Source organism: Hyperolius riggenbachi, chromosome 1, assembly GCF_040937935.1.
Source record: "Hyperolius riggenbachi isolate aHypRig1 chromosome 1, aHypRig1.pri, whole genome shotgun sequence".
NCBI lineage: Eukaryota > Metazoa > Chordata > Amphibia > Anura > Hyperoliidae > Hyperolius > Hyperolius riggenbachi.
In genome coordinates, this window is record NC_090646.1 from 283348076 (window position 1) to 283362852 (window position 14777).

The 14777-nt window shown below is 44.1% G+C and overlaps 1 protein-coding gene across 1 annotated transcript in view; it reads right to left on the reverse strand.

Annotated features, from left to right (window-relative positions):
* BMP2K (BMP2 inducible kinase) overlaps positions 1-14559 on the reverse strand; it is a 221533-nt gene extending 206974 nt beyond the window's left edge. Inside the window, exon 1 of the mRNA XM_068233657.1 lies at positions 13791-14559. Within this exon, the coding sequence (XP_068089758.1) occupies positions 13791-13950 (160 nt within the window). The 5' untranslated portion in view covers positions 13951-14559. The remainder of the gene's footprint in view (positions 1-13790) is intronic.
* Between the last annotated feature and the right edge of the window lie 218 nt (positions 14560-14777).

Here is a 14777-nt window from a genome sequence, read left to right on the forward strand (position 1 = left end):
AGTAGTATTATCTGAATCACTTCAGAAATATGCATGTGGCTAACCTTCTCTGATCTGACAATAACGTCAAAATGCCTGATCTGCTGCATGCTTGTTCAGGATGTATGGCTAAAAGTATTAGAGGCAGGAGATCAGCAGAACAACCATGTAATGGGCATTGCTTAAAGGATACCCGAACTGACATGTGACATAATGAGATAGACATGGGTATGTACAGTGCCTAGCACACAAATAACTAGGCTGTGTTCCTTTTTTTCTTTCTCTGTCTGAAAGCGTTAAATATCAGGTACGTAAGTGGCTGACTCAGTCAGGAAGTGGCTACAGTGTGACCCTCACTAATAAGAAATGTCAAACATTAAACACTTTCCTAGCAGAAAATGGCTTCTGAGAGCAAAACAAGAGATAAAAAGGGGAGTTTATCATCACTGAGGGTCACACTGTAGTCACTTCCTGTCTGAGTCAGGACTGAGTCAGCCACTTACATACCTGATATTTAACTCTTTCAGACAGAGAAAGAAAAAAAGGAACACAGCCTAGTTATGTGTGTGCTAGACACTGTACATACCCATGTCTATCTCATTATGTCACATGTCAGTTCGGGTATCCTTTAAACAGAAATATGGCAGCCTCCATATCCCTCATGCTTCAGCTGCCCTTAAATGTCTTTAAAAAAAAAAAAAAATACCCCTTCAAAATTAGTGCATTAGTCATTTTCTTCTTTTGATATAAAATTGTCATAAACAGACATTTGTACATTTAAATGTTATTACAAATTAGCTTTCCATTGCAATCTTCTGTCAGCTACCATCTCCAAAACTGACAGTAACCACGGTGTTGTGTTCTTTGCAACCATGGAAACAGTACTACTGCTGCCATGAGACTGTCTAGAAATGCCCAGCTTGATGCAGGAATCATTTACCTGCAGTGTAGGAGCCTTTGAGCCTGATGCACAAAAGTTGGGTAAATTTGCCAGGTAGTGCACAACAATTATACCTGTACAAAAAAATAAAAAAAATAATAATATGGCGGAGCCAGAGGTGCTACACAATTAGTGGTACGTGGACGGAGTCAGGAGTTCACTACTTGCGCATCATGGTGCATTTCATGTGACTCCGGTGCTTCCTCCTTCCAAAACCCAAAGTCATGTGAAATGTGCCATGGAGCGCAAGTAGTGAACGCCCTCTGACCGTGTCCGCTTGCTCAATACTGAAATGGTGCTGAAGTGTGGTGTTCGGGAGTATTCCAAAATTTGAACACTAACACCAATTATCAGGACTATCCTATGTGTCAGTCTTTTTTGTAAAAAACACTATGCTATGACTAGTTTATAGATAAAATATAATAAAGCTAAAAATGTTTCTAATTTATCCTGGCAACACACAAAGCTGAACTGAAGTTTTTAACTTAAATGGAATTTTCTTTCAAGCAGCTGGTGGGAGAAAGCAGTGAAAAATTTGTAAGCGAAATATAGGTGTCCATTAAAAACGTTCCATGTGTACTTTGTCACATTTTAAATGAATTAAAGAGCACAATACAAAAACAACAACAAAAAAAAGTTTCCAAAAACAGCTGGATTAAGATCTGCTTTAGTCTGTACCGGAGTGTGGGAGGATGGCTAAAGGTGCATCCACACATATAAACCATGTCACTCTCAGGTATCAGACTCAATCCCTTTGGCAACAGTTTGGGGCACAGTGCTGTGCAGGCACGTTACAAGACTAGAGTTCTGTTGCATTGGGGGAGGGGGGGGGGGGAGGGATGACAGTGGAGCACACAACAGAATGGCTTCCAGCTGCATAGGTAAAAAGGAGAACAACGCGCTGTGCCAGATCTCTTAGCAACACATCAGCAATACTGTACACACACTAGATACATGGCAGAGACCAGCACAGCTTGCCGCTACAGCCAACAATTATAAAACACGTGTACAAGGCTTTATAGTGGATATGTTTAAAGTGCTTTAAAACTTAAAATCTCTTAAGGGGAGTGATGAACACACACATCTAATCTTGATTCTTGATTAGTCACTTTTACCATTTCTATATAGTATGATGACCAACAGTGACACCATATAAAACTAAATATAATAAGTCAATGTTACATGATCAGATGGTGTATTTAGATCTGTGCTTAAAGTGGATCCGAGATGAACTTTTACACATTGTATAATTGTGTTCCTTTCCTATAGTTTATAGTGCATTCCTCAAGCCAAATACTTTGTTTTAATACTCTAATTCCCTATAAATTAAACAAGCCACGCCCACAGGTTTTCAGAGAGTCAAGGCACATTCAGACAGTAGCAAGGGCTCATGGGAGCTCAGTCTGGGCAGGAGGAGGGGGAGGTATTACTAGCCAGAGATTTCAGAGGCAGAAGGGAGGAGGGGGGGGGGGTGATTAGGTTTTTTTGCTCAAGATGCAGATAAGCCTGCCTCTGTGTAATGTTTAAAAACAACATGGCTGCTGTCATTGTATCACAGGAAAAAATAATCATTCTAATAAAGCTGTTTGCAGCTATATTTGCTGTGTAAACTATCTAAACTTTAGACAAGATATATAGACAAGTTACTTGTTATAGTTAGTTTTTCATCTCGGATCCGCTTTAAGGCAACTTAACGACACATAGGAGAATGTAATACATTATTCAGGATATCCAACTTTACATTATTATCCTGGTTTTAGCATCAGAAACATATACATATAGTGATAGTGATGTTTAGCCTAGGTTAGGAGTTCAAAGATCAGCGCACTCTGGGAGACCAGGTGTTATTTCTGCTCACTTTGGAACACACAAACACACCATAGTGATGTTCCTTGACAGCAGTAAAGATGTCGCCACCTGTGATACATTTAAGAATGTGAATCAGCGTTAAGGTGGCCATACACTGGTCGATTTGCCATCAGATTCGACCAACAGATAGATCCCTCTCTGATCGAATCTGATCAGAGAGGGATCGTATGGCTGCCTTACTGCAAACGGATTGTGAACCGATCTCAGCCTGAAACCGTTCACAATCTGTGGTGGTGGTGGTGCCGCCGCTCCCGCCCCCTCCCCCCCACATACATTACCTGCTCCGCCGGCGCGAGTCCCCAGGTCTCTGCTGTCTTCTTCTCCGCTCTGGTCTCCGACATGCTTCACTTCTTCCTGCCCGGCAGGAAGAAGTGAAGCATGCCGGAGACCAGACCAGAGAAGACAGCAGAGACCAGGGGACTTGCGCCGGCCGGACAGGTAATGTATACCCGCTGTATTGCGTCGGTCATTCGACGCCGCTATCGACACACTCCCGACTCACTGGCGATCGAGAAAAATCTTCCGCACGGACGGATCGACAGGAACGATCGATTTCGGACGGAAATCGATCGTTATGTCAGCGGTGTGCGCGCGATTTCACAGCCGATTCGATCAGTGATCGAATCGGCCGTATATCGGCAGGAAAATCGTTAGGTGTATGGGCCCCTTAAGAAAATATTTTACAATGGGGAAACATTGACTAATGAATGAATAGTGCGAAGAATAAGCAAATTAATCAATAAGTTACATTCAGTAAAGTTTGGTAACCTTGCTTGCCTTACCAGCACCGTAGTGTTAAAACTAGGTTCTATTGGTAACCAGATTGGTCCCTAAAGTAATCAATGGGCACCGTCCTTCTCCCCATAAAGTTATGCCTCAGGGCAAGATGGCAAATCTGCACATTTTGCAGCTTTTTCACTATTTCATTCTTCCAAGCATGCTATAGGGGTGGTTAAATTACCTTACAAAACAGGAATATGCAATTTGCAACTACTGAAAGAAACATAGATTTTATAAAATAAAACAATGAATTTCAACTCTGACATTGGTGCTGTGCAGCTTACAACAACTGCTTGTTACACAGCAGGACAGCAGCATGAAGGGCCCTGAATGTACTGCACAAGCAGATGTCTTAACTACCAGTGTCCTCATACTACTGCTGAAATACTGGATTCACTTAACAGACTAATCTGGCTCTGTTGCTTAAACAAATAGGAAGTTGCATCATGATTTCATGTTACAGCTCAGACACAAGTCACCATATATTTCTAAGGCTTCATGAGCACTATAGTGATCAGTTAAAGAGAAACTTCACTCAACGGAGCTTAATAACTGTACGTGTAAAATTTACTGTAAATGTACGTGTAGCAATTTTAATCATTTATAAAATGTAGTCAATCTTTGCCCATTGTAAACTTTTTTCCCTGATTTATAGTCTTAAATTTATCACACATGGAGACATCTTTACTGCCAGAAAAGAGCATGAGGCTAGGTCCACACTTGTGCCCTGCAGAACAGATCCGTTTTGAGAGAAAATGGCTATTTTTGCAGGGACGTTTCCAGTCCGTGGAAACGTCACCAGCCCTTGCCGTGGGTGGGGGGAGGGGGGGTGCTGAAGGGGAGAGCAGGCAGGAAGGGGGCAGCGGTGGGGAGGGGGGGCGGGTCGATCCCCCTCCCTCACCTGGGTCCCACCTTCCCCGCTCCTTCCTTGAGCTAGTTTCAATCATTTAAAAATAGTCTAAAATCAATATAATGTAGCAGGTGGCGAGCGGGGAACTTACTTCCTTGCGCTCCACCGCTCACCGCGTCACTTCCTGTAATGGCGTCCAATAAACATAAGAGGACGGCATTACAGGAAGTTACGCGGCAGTGGTGGGACGCAAGGAAGTAAGTCGCCCGCTCGCCGCCTGCTACATTATATTGATTTTAAACTATTCTTAAATTATTAAAACTAGCTGGAGGGGTAGCAGGGACAAGGAACACAGGTGAGGGGCCCCCCTCCCCGCCGACTGCTGCCACCCCCGTCATGCCTGCTATCACCCTCCAGCATGGCGGCCCCCTGGCCCCAGGCTGTGACACAGAAACGGATCCATTTCTGTGTCAAAATTTGCCTGTGTAGAGGGAAAGCCGTTTTCCTATTGCCTGCCATTACCCCTCCGTGTTATCAGGGTCCAGATCCGTTGCGTGAAAATGCAGCAGATCCGGAGCTTCCGTTCAGGTTTTGAAAACGTGTCCCTGCAAATGCAGACGGATCCGTTTTTTTTTCTTGGGTGAAGACGGCTGCTATTTTTAACATTAGTATCCGGGAATCAGTTTTTAATCAGGGCTGAAAAACGGAGCCACGGATACGTTTCCGGACCTAGTGTGGACTAGGCCTGACTGGAGAACGTTTGTTGCGTGTTCCGAAGTAACACAAATAACACCCGGCCCATATGCAATTACTGTAACCTTTAATCTTGAGTTTTCTCCTAGATGATATTTTCACACTAGTGAATAAAATGCATTTTAGATCACCAGCAAGCAAGGAAATACTCAGAATATTTTAATAGTCGTTCAAACGACTTTTGGTACTTTTTCAATTACAAAATGTTGAAAAGTTACTTAAAAAGAGAAGATTAAAAATTATCTCCTAAGGGAAAAAGAGCCTCCCGGAGTGCACTGGGAGGAGAAGGTTGCATAACTAAACAGTCTAGGGCTCTAGGCTAACCATAACCAATATACAATGTGTAGCTATAGGAAGTGTTTCTGATGCTGAAGCCTGGAGAATTAACCAAAAATTGGGTTATCCTACATAATTACATTACAGTCTACTATATGCTGCAGTGCCTCTTTAACCACTTATAGACAATCCGGCAGTATAGCTACGCCCCACGGGAGGACTGTTCCCATTCCAGGGGCGTAGATATACATCACCCGCCGCGATCGGCCGTGCACGCTCCCCCCTGTGGATTCTTGTCGCTGCCCGTTAGTACCTAGATCAGTGAATGAGAACACAGTTTCCCATTCACCAATCTAAGTGCTTGTGGTCAATACGGATGATCAATGAGATTAGGCCTGAAAGATAAATCGAATTTAAACCGAAATCGCAAAGATCACAATTTCGAAATCGTCAAAGCGGCGATTATGTCATTTGCACATGGGGGAAGTTTGAAGGAACTGCTTCAAAATTCCCCAAAGTCCCAGCGCTTGCAGCCCGCAGCATTGGACATACCTTTCGCACGCGTCCAACGCTGTCTGTCCACTATCACCAGCTCTTGTACTTGGAAAAACTGCAGGTCCTGTATTTGACGACATACAGGAAGTATTCCGTGCATTAGAGCCTGCAGAAGTCGAAGAGGTTAGACGGGCATCGCTGGACTTGTGTTGGAAGCTATGTCCAGAACTGATGCAGCTTGGGGGACAGAGGAGGCACAGAGTGGGTACAGAGACACAGGAGACACAGAGGGGGCAAGAGAGAGACCCAGAGGAGGCATAAAGAGGCAAAGGGGGCACAGAGAGAGACCGGGGGAACAAACAGGCACAGAGAGGGAACAAAGCTTGATTTGAAGGAAATCATGAATCGAAATTTCAGACAGAAATCGCTCAATTCAATTTTTTCCAAAGATCGTTCAGGCCTAAATGAGATGCAAATATTTCCGAGTTTATGTAAATTGTTATGCAAATATATGCAGCTCTAGTGGTCAAATAGTAAAATGACCCCTACATACATCCCATTAAATAAAAATATCCCATTAATTAACCCCTTACCTCGCCTCTCATAGTTACCAAAATAAAAACACTTTCATTAAGGAAAACCTGTAATGAGAAAAACCTCCCCTGGGGGGTACTCACCTCGGGTGGGGGAAGCCTCGGATCCTATTGAGGCTTCCTCCATCGTCCTCAATCCCACGGTGGCGGGGAAAATCCTCCTGGAAAAGCAGGGATGTAAATATTTACCTCCCGGGCTCCAGCGCAGGCGCAGTATCGGCTCTCTGCCTTGGAGATAGGCGGAAATAGCTGATCGCTGTCGGGCCGATCTACTGCACAGGCGCAAGTCTCCTGCGCAGCAGAGGGGACCCAATGGAGATCAGCTATTTTCGCCTATCTCCATGCGAAGAGCCACAACAGCGCCCCCGCTGGAGCCAGGAAAGGTAAATAAATCAGCGCTTATCAGCACTTGTCGAGGGAGGATTTCGGGACACTTCCAGCGCTGGACTGCCTGCAGCTACAGCGGAGGGGGAAACCTCATTGGGATCCTGAGGCTTCCCCTACCGAGGTGAGTAACCCCCAGGGGACTTTTTTTTTTTTTGTTACAGGGTTTCTTTAAAAAAAAAATATATATATATAATAATAAATTAAACAGTTACTCAAGGAAATAGTGAATTAGAGACTCAACTTTAACATTTATGTCATGAGGGGATATACTGTTATTTTTGCAGATAAGGGCTTGTAATTAGTGACGGACACAAAACTGAAAAAAAAATAATAATAATAATAATGAAACGGTACCAAAATCAGCAGTGGTTTTCAGGCCTCTTTTACAGGATGTTGAGTTTTGATGCGACAAAGTAGCAACGCAAATTACAATGCCCCAAAAAAGTTGCAACGCAACTTAATGCCCCGTTATCGTCGCATACAGTAGAGCATACAGGCAATGAAAAGTATGCTTCCAAGTCATTACTGAGCATGTGCAAACAGTCTAACGCAGCTAATAGCGTGTATAACGCACAGCATGCAGCACTTTCTAATAACGTAGCGTAAGTACAAACGTAACGTGTGCACTGTGAATGTCGCACAGACTTAGTATTGTTGTGCGTTAGTCTGCGTTGAAACATTTTCTAATGTGCTACTTTAACGTTGCACTGTGAAAGAGGTCTCAATTAAAGTAGAGTTGCAGTATCTGGTGGTAGTACATAAACTGCACATTTTGTTGTCCTTCCACCTAAAGCATCTTGCATCTTAGTTTTACTGATCTATTGTTTATATTTGGGCAAGTATTTGATAGTCAGTAGTGGAAGATCTGTTAAAAAGGTAAGCAGTGCATGGCCTATTGCACCGACAAACCTGCAAGTAAGCACCGCCCAAGAAGTCTACTGCATCACTAAATTTGCAGTGACTTCTGCTGCCTGAGCAACCCAGCCAGTGTAAGCGGATGCTGCAATGAGTGCAACCTACACTATATTTATGTGCCAAACACGAACACTAAAGACGTGGAGAGAGAGCTGGTATGTAAAGGAAATTTACTGCACTGCAGGCAAGGAAAGATTGTCTCTATTCAGATACTGATGCAGGAGACTTTCTTAATAGCAAAGCCACTATGGGAAGAGTGAAGTTAGATCCTTAACTCAGTATTTAGAAGCCTCTGGATAGTCCAAAGGCTTCCTGGATTCTTGAAGTGCCCACTGTTCCAGCACAGGGTCCTTTTCATCTTCTGTACGGTGCATCCAGACTGGGTATATACGAGCAAGGTCCACGCATGCCAAATTGAATTAAATGGGAACTTCAGCCTAAACAAACATACTGTCATCAAGTTACATTAGTTATGTTAATTAGAATAGATAGGTAATATAATCTCTTACCCACCCTGTTTTAAAAGAACAGGCAAATGTTTGTGATTCATGGGGGCTGCCATCTTTGTCATGGGGGCAGCCATCTTTATGGTTGAAAGGAGGTGACAAGGAGCAGGAGACAGTTCCAACTGTCCTGTGTCCTGATCACCCCTCCCAGCTGCACACGCTAGGCTTCAAATGTCAAATTCAAAATGTAAAAAAAAATAAATAAAAAAATTGCACCAAAACAGCAGAAGAACAACAACAAAATCAGAAATCCCATCATGCTTTGCACAGCATCAGGGGAAAAAAGCCCGGGCAGTTTTCTTCTGTGCAGCTAAAAATGAGGCTTGTATAAGAGAAACAAAGTTCTGATGCTGTGAAACTGTTAAAGAGAATCTGTATTGTTAAAATCGCACAAAAGTAAACATACCAGTGTGTTAGGGGACATCTCCTATTACCCTCTGTCACAATTTCACCGCTCCCCGCCGCATTAAAAGTAGTCAAAAACAGTTTTAAAAAGTTTGTTTATAACCAAACAAAATGGCCACCAAAACAGGAAGTAGGTTGATGTACAGCATGTCCACACATAGAAAATACATCCATACACAAGCAGGCTGTATACAGCCTTACTTTTGAATCTCAAGAGATCACTTGTGTGTGTTTACCTTCTGTCCCCAGCTTCTCTCATGCACTGAACATTACAGGCTTCCTGCAGACAGCTCTACCTATGTCGTTAATTCCTCAGTATGTGACAGACCAGCTCCTTTCACAGCCTCCAGAGGAGGATTTTTATCCAGCTCTCTTCTATCACTGATAAGATAGCAGAGAAGCTGCTGGCTTATGTAAATAAAACACACACTGGAGTGTGCATAGAGGAACAGTTCAACACTGAAGAACTTGGCAGCCTTCCAGACACAGGCCGACAAGTCTGACAGGGGAAAGATACATTGATTTATTACAGAGATGGTTATAGTAGAAAGAGCTACAGTAAGCCAGAACACATAAGAATAGGTTTAGGAACTTGTAGGATGGTAGAAAAAACGTTGTAATTTTTGTTACAGAGTCACTTTAAAGGGATACTGTAGGGGGGGGGGTCGGGGGAAAATGAGTTGAACTTACCCGGGGCTTCTAATGGTCCCCCACAGACATCCTGTGTTGGCGCAGCCACTCACCGATGCTCCGGCCCCACCTCCGGTTCACTTCTGTAATTTCTGACTTTAAAGTCAGAAAACACCTGCGCCTGCGTTGCCGTGTCCTAGCTTCCCCTGATGTCACCAGGAGCGTACTGCGCAGGCACAGACCATACTTGGCTTGTGCTATACACTCCTGGGGACATCAGCGGGAACGAGGACACGGCAACACAGGCGCAGGGGTTTTCTGACTTTAAAGTCAGGAATTACAGAAGTGAACCGGAGGCGGGGCCAGAGCATCAGTGAGCGGCTGCGCGGGCACAGGATGTCTACGGGGGACCATTAGAAGCCCCGGGTAAGTTCACCTCATTTTCCCCCGACCCCCCTACAGTATCCCTTTAAAGAAACACCAGGCCTTTCCAGTGCTGCTGAGTTGATTTTTACTCCGGAGGTTCACTTTAAGCTTAAGGCCCATACACACGTCAGATTTTTTAAAATAATAATAATAATACAATAACATTTGTAAAGCGCTTTTCTCCCATAGGACTCAAAGCGCATAGTTGTGTCTCAGATTAATACAGGGTTGCAGGCTGGGTTGTGTTACAGAGGAGATAGTCAGATGTTCATGAATGCCAGACTGAAGAGGAAGGTTTTCAGTTTAGACTTAAATGCTTCCAGGGATGGAGCTGTCCTGATTGGGTGTGGCAGGGAGTTCCAAAGTGTAGGGGCAGCATGACAAAAGGCTCTGTCTCCAAAGGTTTTGAGGTGGACTCTGGGGCTGACCGAGGTGTTACGTCCTTTTGATCTAAGATTGTGGGGGTGTGGGTTGTTCAGCTGATAAGACTGGTCTTGAGCGATCCGCTTGGTGGATCGCTCAAGACCAGTCTTATCAGCTGAACGACGGACTGTACACACGCCCGATTTGACGTCCGGACGACTGAACGACGGGTCGTCCAAACGACCCGCCATTTAAAAAAATCTGACGTGTGTCTGGGCCTTTATTGTGCACAGCTCTTACCTCCATGCACAAGAGCTTTGTTCTTATCGAGCACACACAGACCTTACTCATGTATGCCCAATTCTGATACACTCATCCGCAGCAAAGAGTGCAGGCTTTTGTTGATTGGGTTCAGAGCGCCTCCCCCACTTTCCTTTGCATTATCCTTGGCCCAGTTTAGACCACCAGGGAATCCATATCGGGGAGGGAGGGGGAAAAGCACAAGACTCCAAGGAACTGTATAGGGGAAGGAGCGAGTTAATAGACTCCTAAGAACTGTTTAGAGATTCTGTTGTGTTCCTACTACTGCACCAGGTGTGTTTGTGTGAGTGTGGAAAAGCCTTTAATTTGCAATTTTGTCATAGGAACAGTATCAGTTATATCAACAATCTTAGAACTCTCCTCACTAAGCCAATAAAAACATACTGCCTGTAAAATAATACCTGAAGAAAACCTGGGTAGTGCTCCTTATTACTACAAAGCAACAGAAACACAGGAGTAATAGAAACACAGAACAGGTAAGACAGAACACTGCACTGAATCTTATTTGTTCTCTTCTCCACAGCTTTGAATACCTGTATGGGTAGAACTTGTGCGCGCACACAACAAAGCATTTTCTTTCACACAAACACTGGCCTCAATTCACGGAGCTTTATCAAACACTTAATCAAACGTTTAATAATTTTCCTCATGGGTAAAATCTAATTTTGAATTCACTAAGGTGTTATAGATTAATTGATCATTTCATCGATAAAACATTTGATAAACCTATAACACCTTAGTGAATTCAAAATTAGATTTTACCCATGACGAAAATTATCAAACGTTTGATAAAAAGTGTTTGATAAAGCTCCGTGAATTGAGGCCACTGAGTGCTATCAGTGTACTACTGATGAACTGATTTATCCAGGCAGGTGCACAGAAAAGAAAAATCTTAGCACCAGAGATAAGCATTTAAATTTGACTTAAAGGGAACCAGAGAGGAAGCACCCTTGTGTATTTTACCATGTATATCAGTAAGAACATTAGAGAAAACACTTACCATGCTCTCTGTTTCCTCCTCACTGCTAAAAGTGTCTGTTATCAGCAGTCACAAGAATCCCAGACTGAGCAATTAAATCTGGCTTTGCTGGGAATGATTATTGCTGAGTCATTATAGCAAAGCCACAAGGGGGCAGGCTTGGGCTTGAAATAACACCACAGAAGACAGACTTAGCTATAATCTTTCTGTAGCAAAGCTAGACGGAGCAGCCTGACTTCTCAGTCGGGGGTTCTTATCAGAGGTGATAACAGTCAGATTACACAGAGAACAATGAAACAAAGGGCAGATTAGGTGTTTACTGTCATGTTCCCACTGATTAAAGGTCCGTACACACGCCGGACTTTAGGCAACGACGGGTCCGTTGTTGCCTCCCGCTGGGTGGGCGTGCCAGCGACAGTCCGGCGTGTGTACGCTCTGTCGTCAGACTGATACGGCTGTTTCTGAGCGATCCGCCCGGCGGATCGCTCAGGAACAGCCGTATCAGTCTGACGACAGAGCGTACACACGCCGGACTGTCGCTGGCACGCCCACCCAGCGGGAGGCAACGACGGACCCGTCGTTGCCTAAAGTCCGGCGTGTGTACGGACCTTTATAAGGTAAAATACAAGAGGGTGCTTCATCTCTGGTTCTCTTTAAGAGAATATTTTGCTCTGCAGGAACCACAATTACTTTGAGCTTAACCAGAACTTTGCCTGGGGCAAACAGATTCAGAAAGCTAATAATTACTTGACAGCATATTAATAATGCTGTCAGGTAATCTAACAGCTTTATGAATCTGATTCGCCAACTGCAAGTTTCAGTTGAGCCCGTTAATTACACTTACCGTAGAGTAAAAGAAACAAAAAACAAACAAACAAACACACACACACACACACACACACACACACACACACACACACACACAGGTAAATGGCCGTTTTAAACTGTACGTACGTCAATTGAATTTTTCGGAGCACATGCAATTTGCCAATTGCATGGACGTTTTTATGAAAATTGCAATGCTCTCCTTCTACTAACTGCATTGCAATGAGATACGGTTATTGTTGAGGCCAGTTTTACATTTGGTTAAAGCGTTGCTGTGCGATGCTCCGCCCCCTCACATCCCAGCACAATGCCAAAATAATCCATTCATATGTCCCTACGGCAAAGTGCGCCGACAGAGTCATACGCATAGCGCCGTCTCCCCCACACACGCCCTTTGCTGCCCCTCGCCCAGTGATGTTGGACTGGAAGTATGTCACTGAAATTCGTGGCTTACCTGTCATTTTTGCGTCCTTGTGCGCATGTACGCAGCACCGCTGGATTGAAAATTCTGAGGCACACATTTACTACAATGCATTCCACCGCTCCTGCGTCATAGAAATCGAACGGTAACGCGCTGTTGACTTTGCGGTGGGTCAGTGAATTTGAAGCTTCTAGCGCAACTCAACGCAGTAAGTGTACTGGGCCCCATACACTTTCATTACTGTTACATTACCGTGTTCAGAAAAGGTTACAACACAACAAAAAAATAAGTGTAAAAAGGGCTTGAATCAAAACAATGCCTGCTGCATTTTTTGGTGCGATTGAATAAGACTTTTCAATCGCACCATAATCACAACAAAATTCACAGCACAAGTGTAGAGGGAAAACAATTGTTGTCCATTGTAAACTTGCAATTTGCAGTGGAAAGAGTTCCAAATAGAAATTCAGATCACATCTCTATTCAGAACACCCAAGTGACATTTCAGCTGTTAAATGAAACAAAGATTCTGGCTGGTTACAGCTTTCTTTGTACCTATATAGATAATATGCCTCTAAATTCTCACCAATTGTTTGATATTCAAAGTAAGACAATGAGACATTAGGCCATAACTATTGTGTTCAGACATGACATATCTTGTTTTATACGATGACACATTCTTGCTGAAATTTTTGATTCACCGGTTTATGTCCTCTGGTATAATGGTCTATAAAAAAAAAATAATGTCTAAATGGAAAGATGTACTGTAATATAAAATTTGACTCACCAGGTTTTTTGTTTTTAAATCTACAATTACTGGAGGTAGCAGTGACTGAACTGGAACTGTGCATAGGGATAATCAGATATGAGAGGGAACACTTAATAAATCAATCTGTCAATCATTTGTCCCTGAATATGATTAGCCCCTTAAAAAGTTCTGCTTCAGCCTCTGTCATTTCCAGTTTCTGCATCTCTAGATGTAAATCCAATTATGTTTCTACAAGTATTGACAGCTATGGTGTCTAACTTTAAATATTATCTTTGCATCCGAAAGATTGCAAAACATGTCAAATGCATTACCTTCTGCCACAAGTTCCTCTACGGTCACCTGGTGATGCCCAATGGTAAAACATCTGCCCACAGTCACCCCTCCACTGGCAAAATTTGCAGAGGATCCTGCACCCAGCCCTGGTCCTCCGCCTCCACTGTCTGATCTAGGCATTCGGGAAAACTTCTTCATGGTGTCCTCCTCACCTTGTACAGTGCTGAGAGATTGTGGCAGCCAACACTAGCAGCCCACTTTCCCCAGAGCAGACACAACAGCTGTCACACACACAAAGGAGGCCACTCATATGCCCAGCAGCGATCGCTGAGGAACACAATCAGCGCAACTTCAGCAGCAGCAGCAGAGCTGGCATACACTCGCGTACACAGAGAAGCACAACTACACGCTAATAGGAGCTTGGGTACCAAACTGCACCAGCTGCATGACAAATAGAACTACACAATGCGGTCACATCCGTGGCACACACACAGGGGAATGCAGCATGGATGAGCTGCGAGCAAGGCAGCACCCCATAATCACTCCTCCGGCCACAGTACGCTAGCCCACAATGCCCATCTGTCACACGCACACAGGACACGGGTGCTGCTAGTGCTGAGCGCTACGTGGCCGAGGCTACGCTATCCCTGCAGTCCTATTCCCAAGGCTGGCCGCCTCCAGTACTTGTTGTTGTAGCTTTGTCGGGTTGTTGAAGTGCTGGAAACGGAAGAGGAGAATCCGAAGTTCATCCATTCAGAGGCCAAAAACCTCCTCCTAGTACGGCTGCTGCTTATGGCAGCTCCTCCCTCTACCCGCCCAGGAAACTGACAGCGAGGGAGGGAGAGAAGCAAGCACGCCTATTGTGTGTGACTGCATATAGCGAGTGTATGTCTATGTATGCTGCCTGCTCACCAGCCCATCCCTGTACATGCTGCACATTTCACGTTCTGAACATAAATCCAAAAAAAGCTTTATTGGCAGGACTAAATACATATAGCATTGCCAAAATATTATCATGGGAAGGG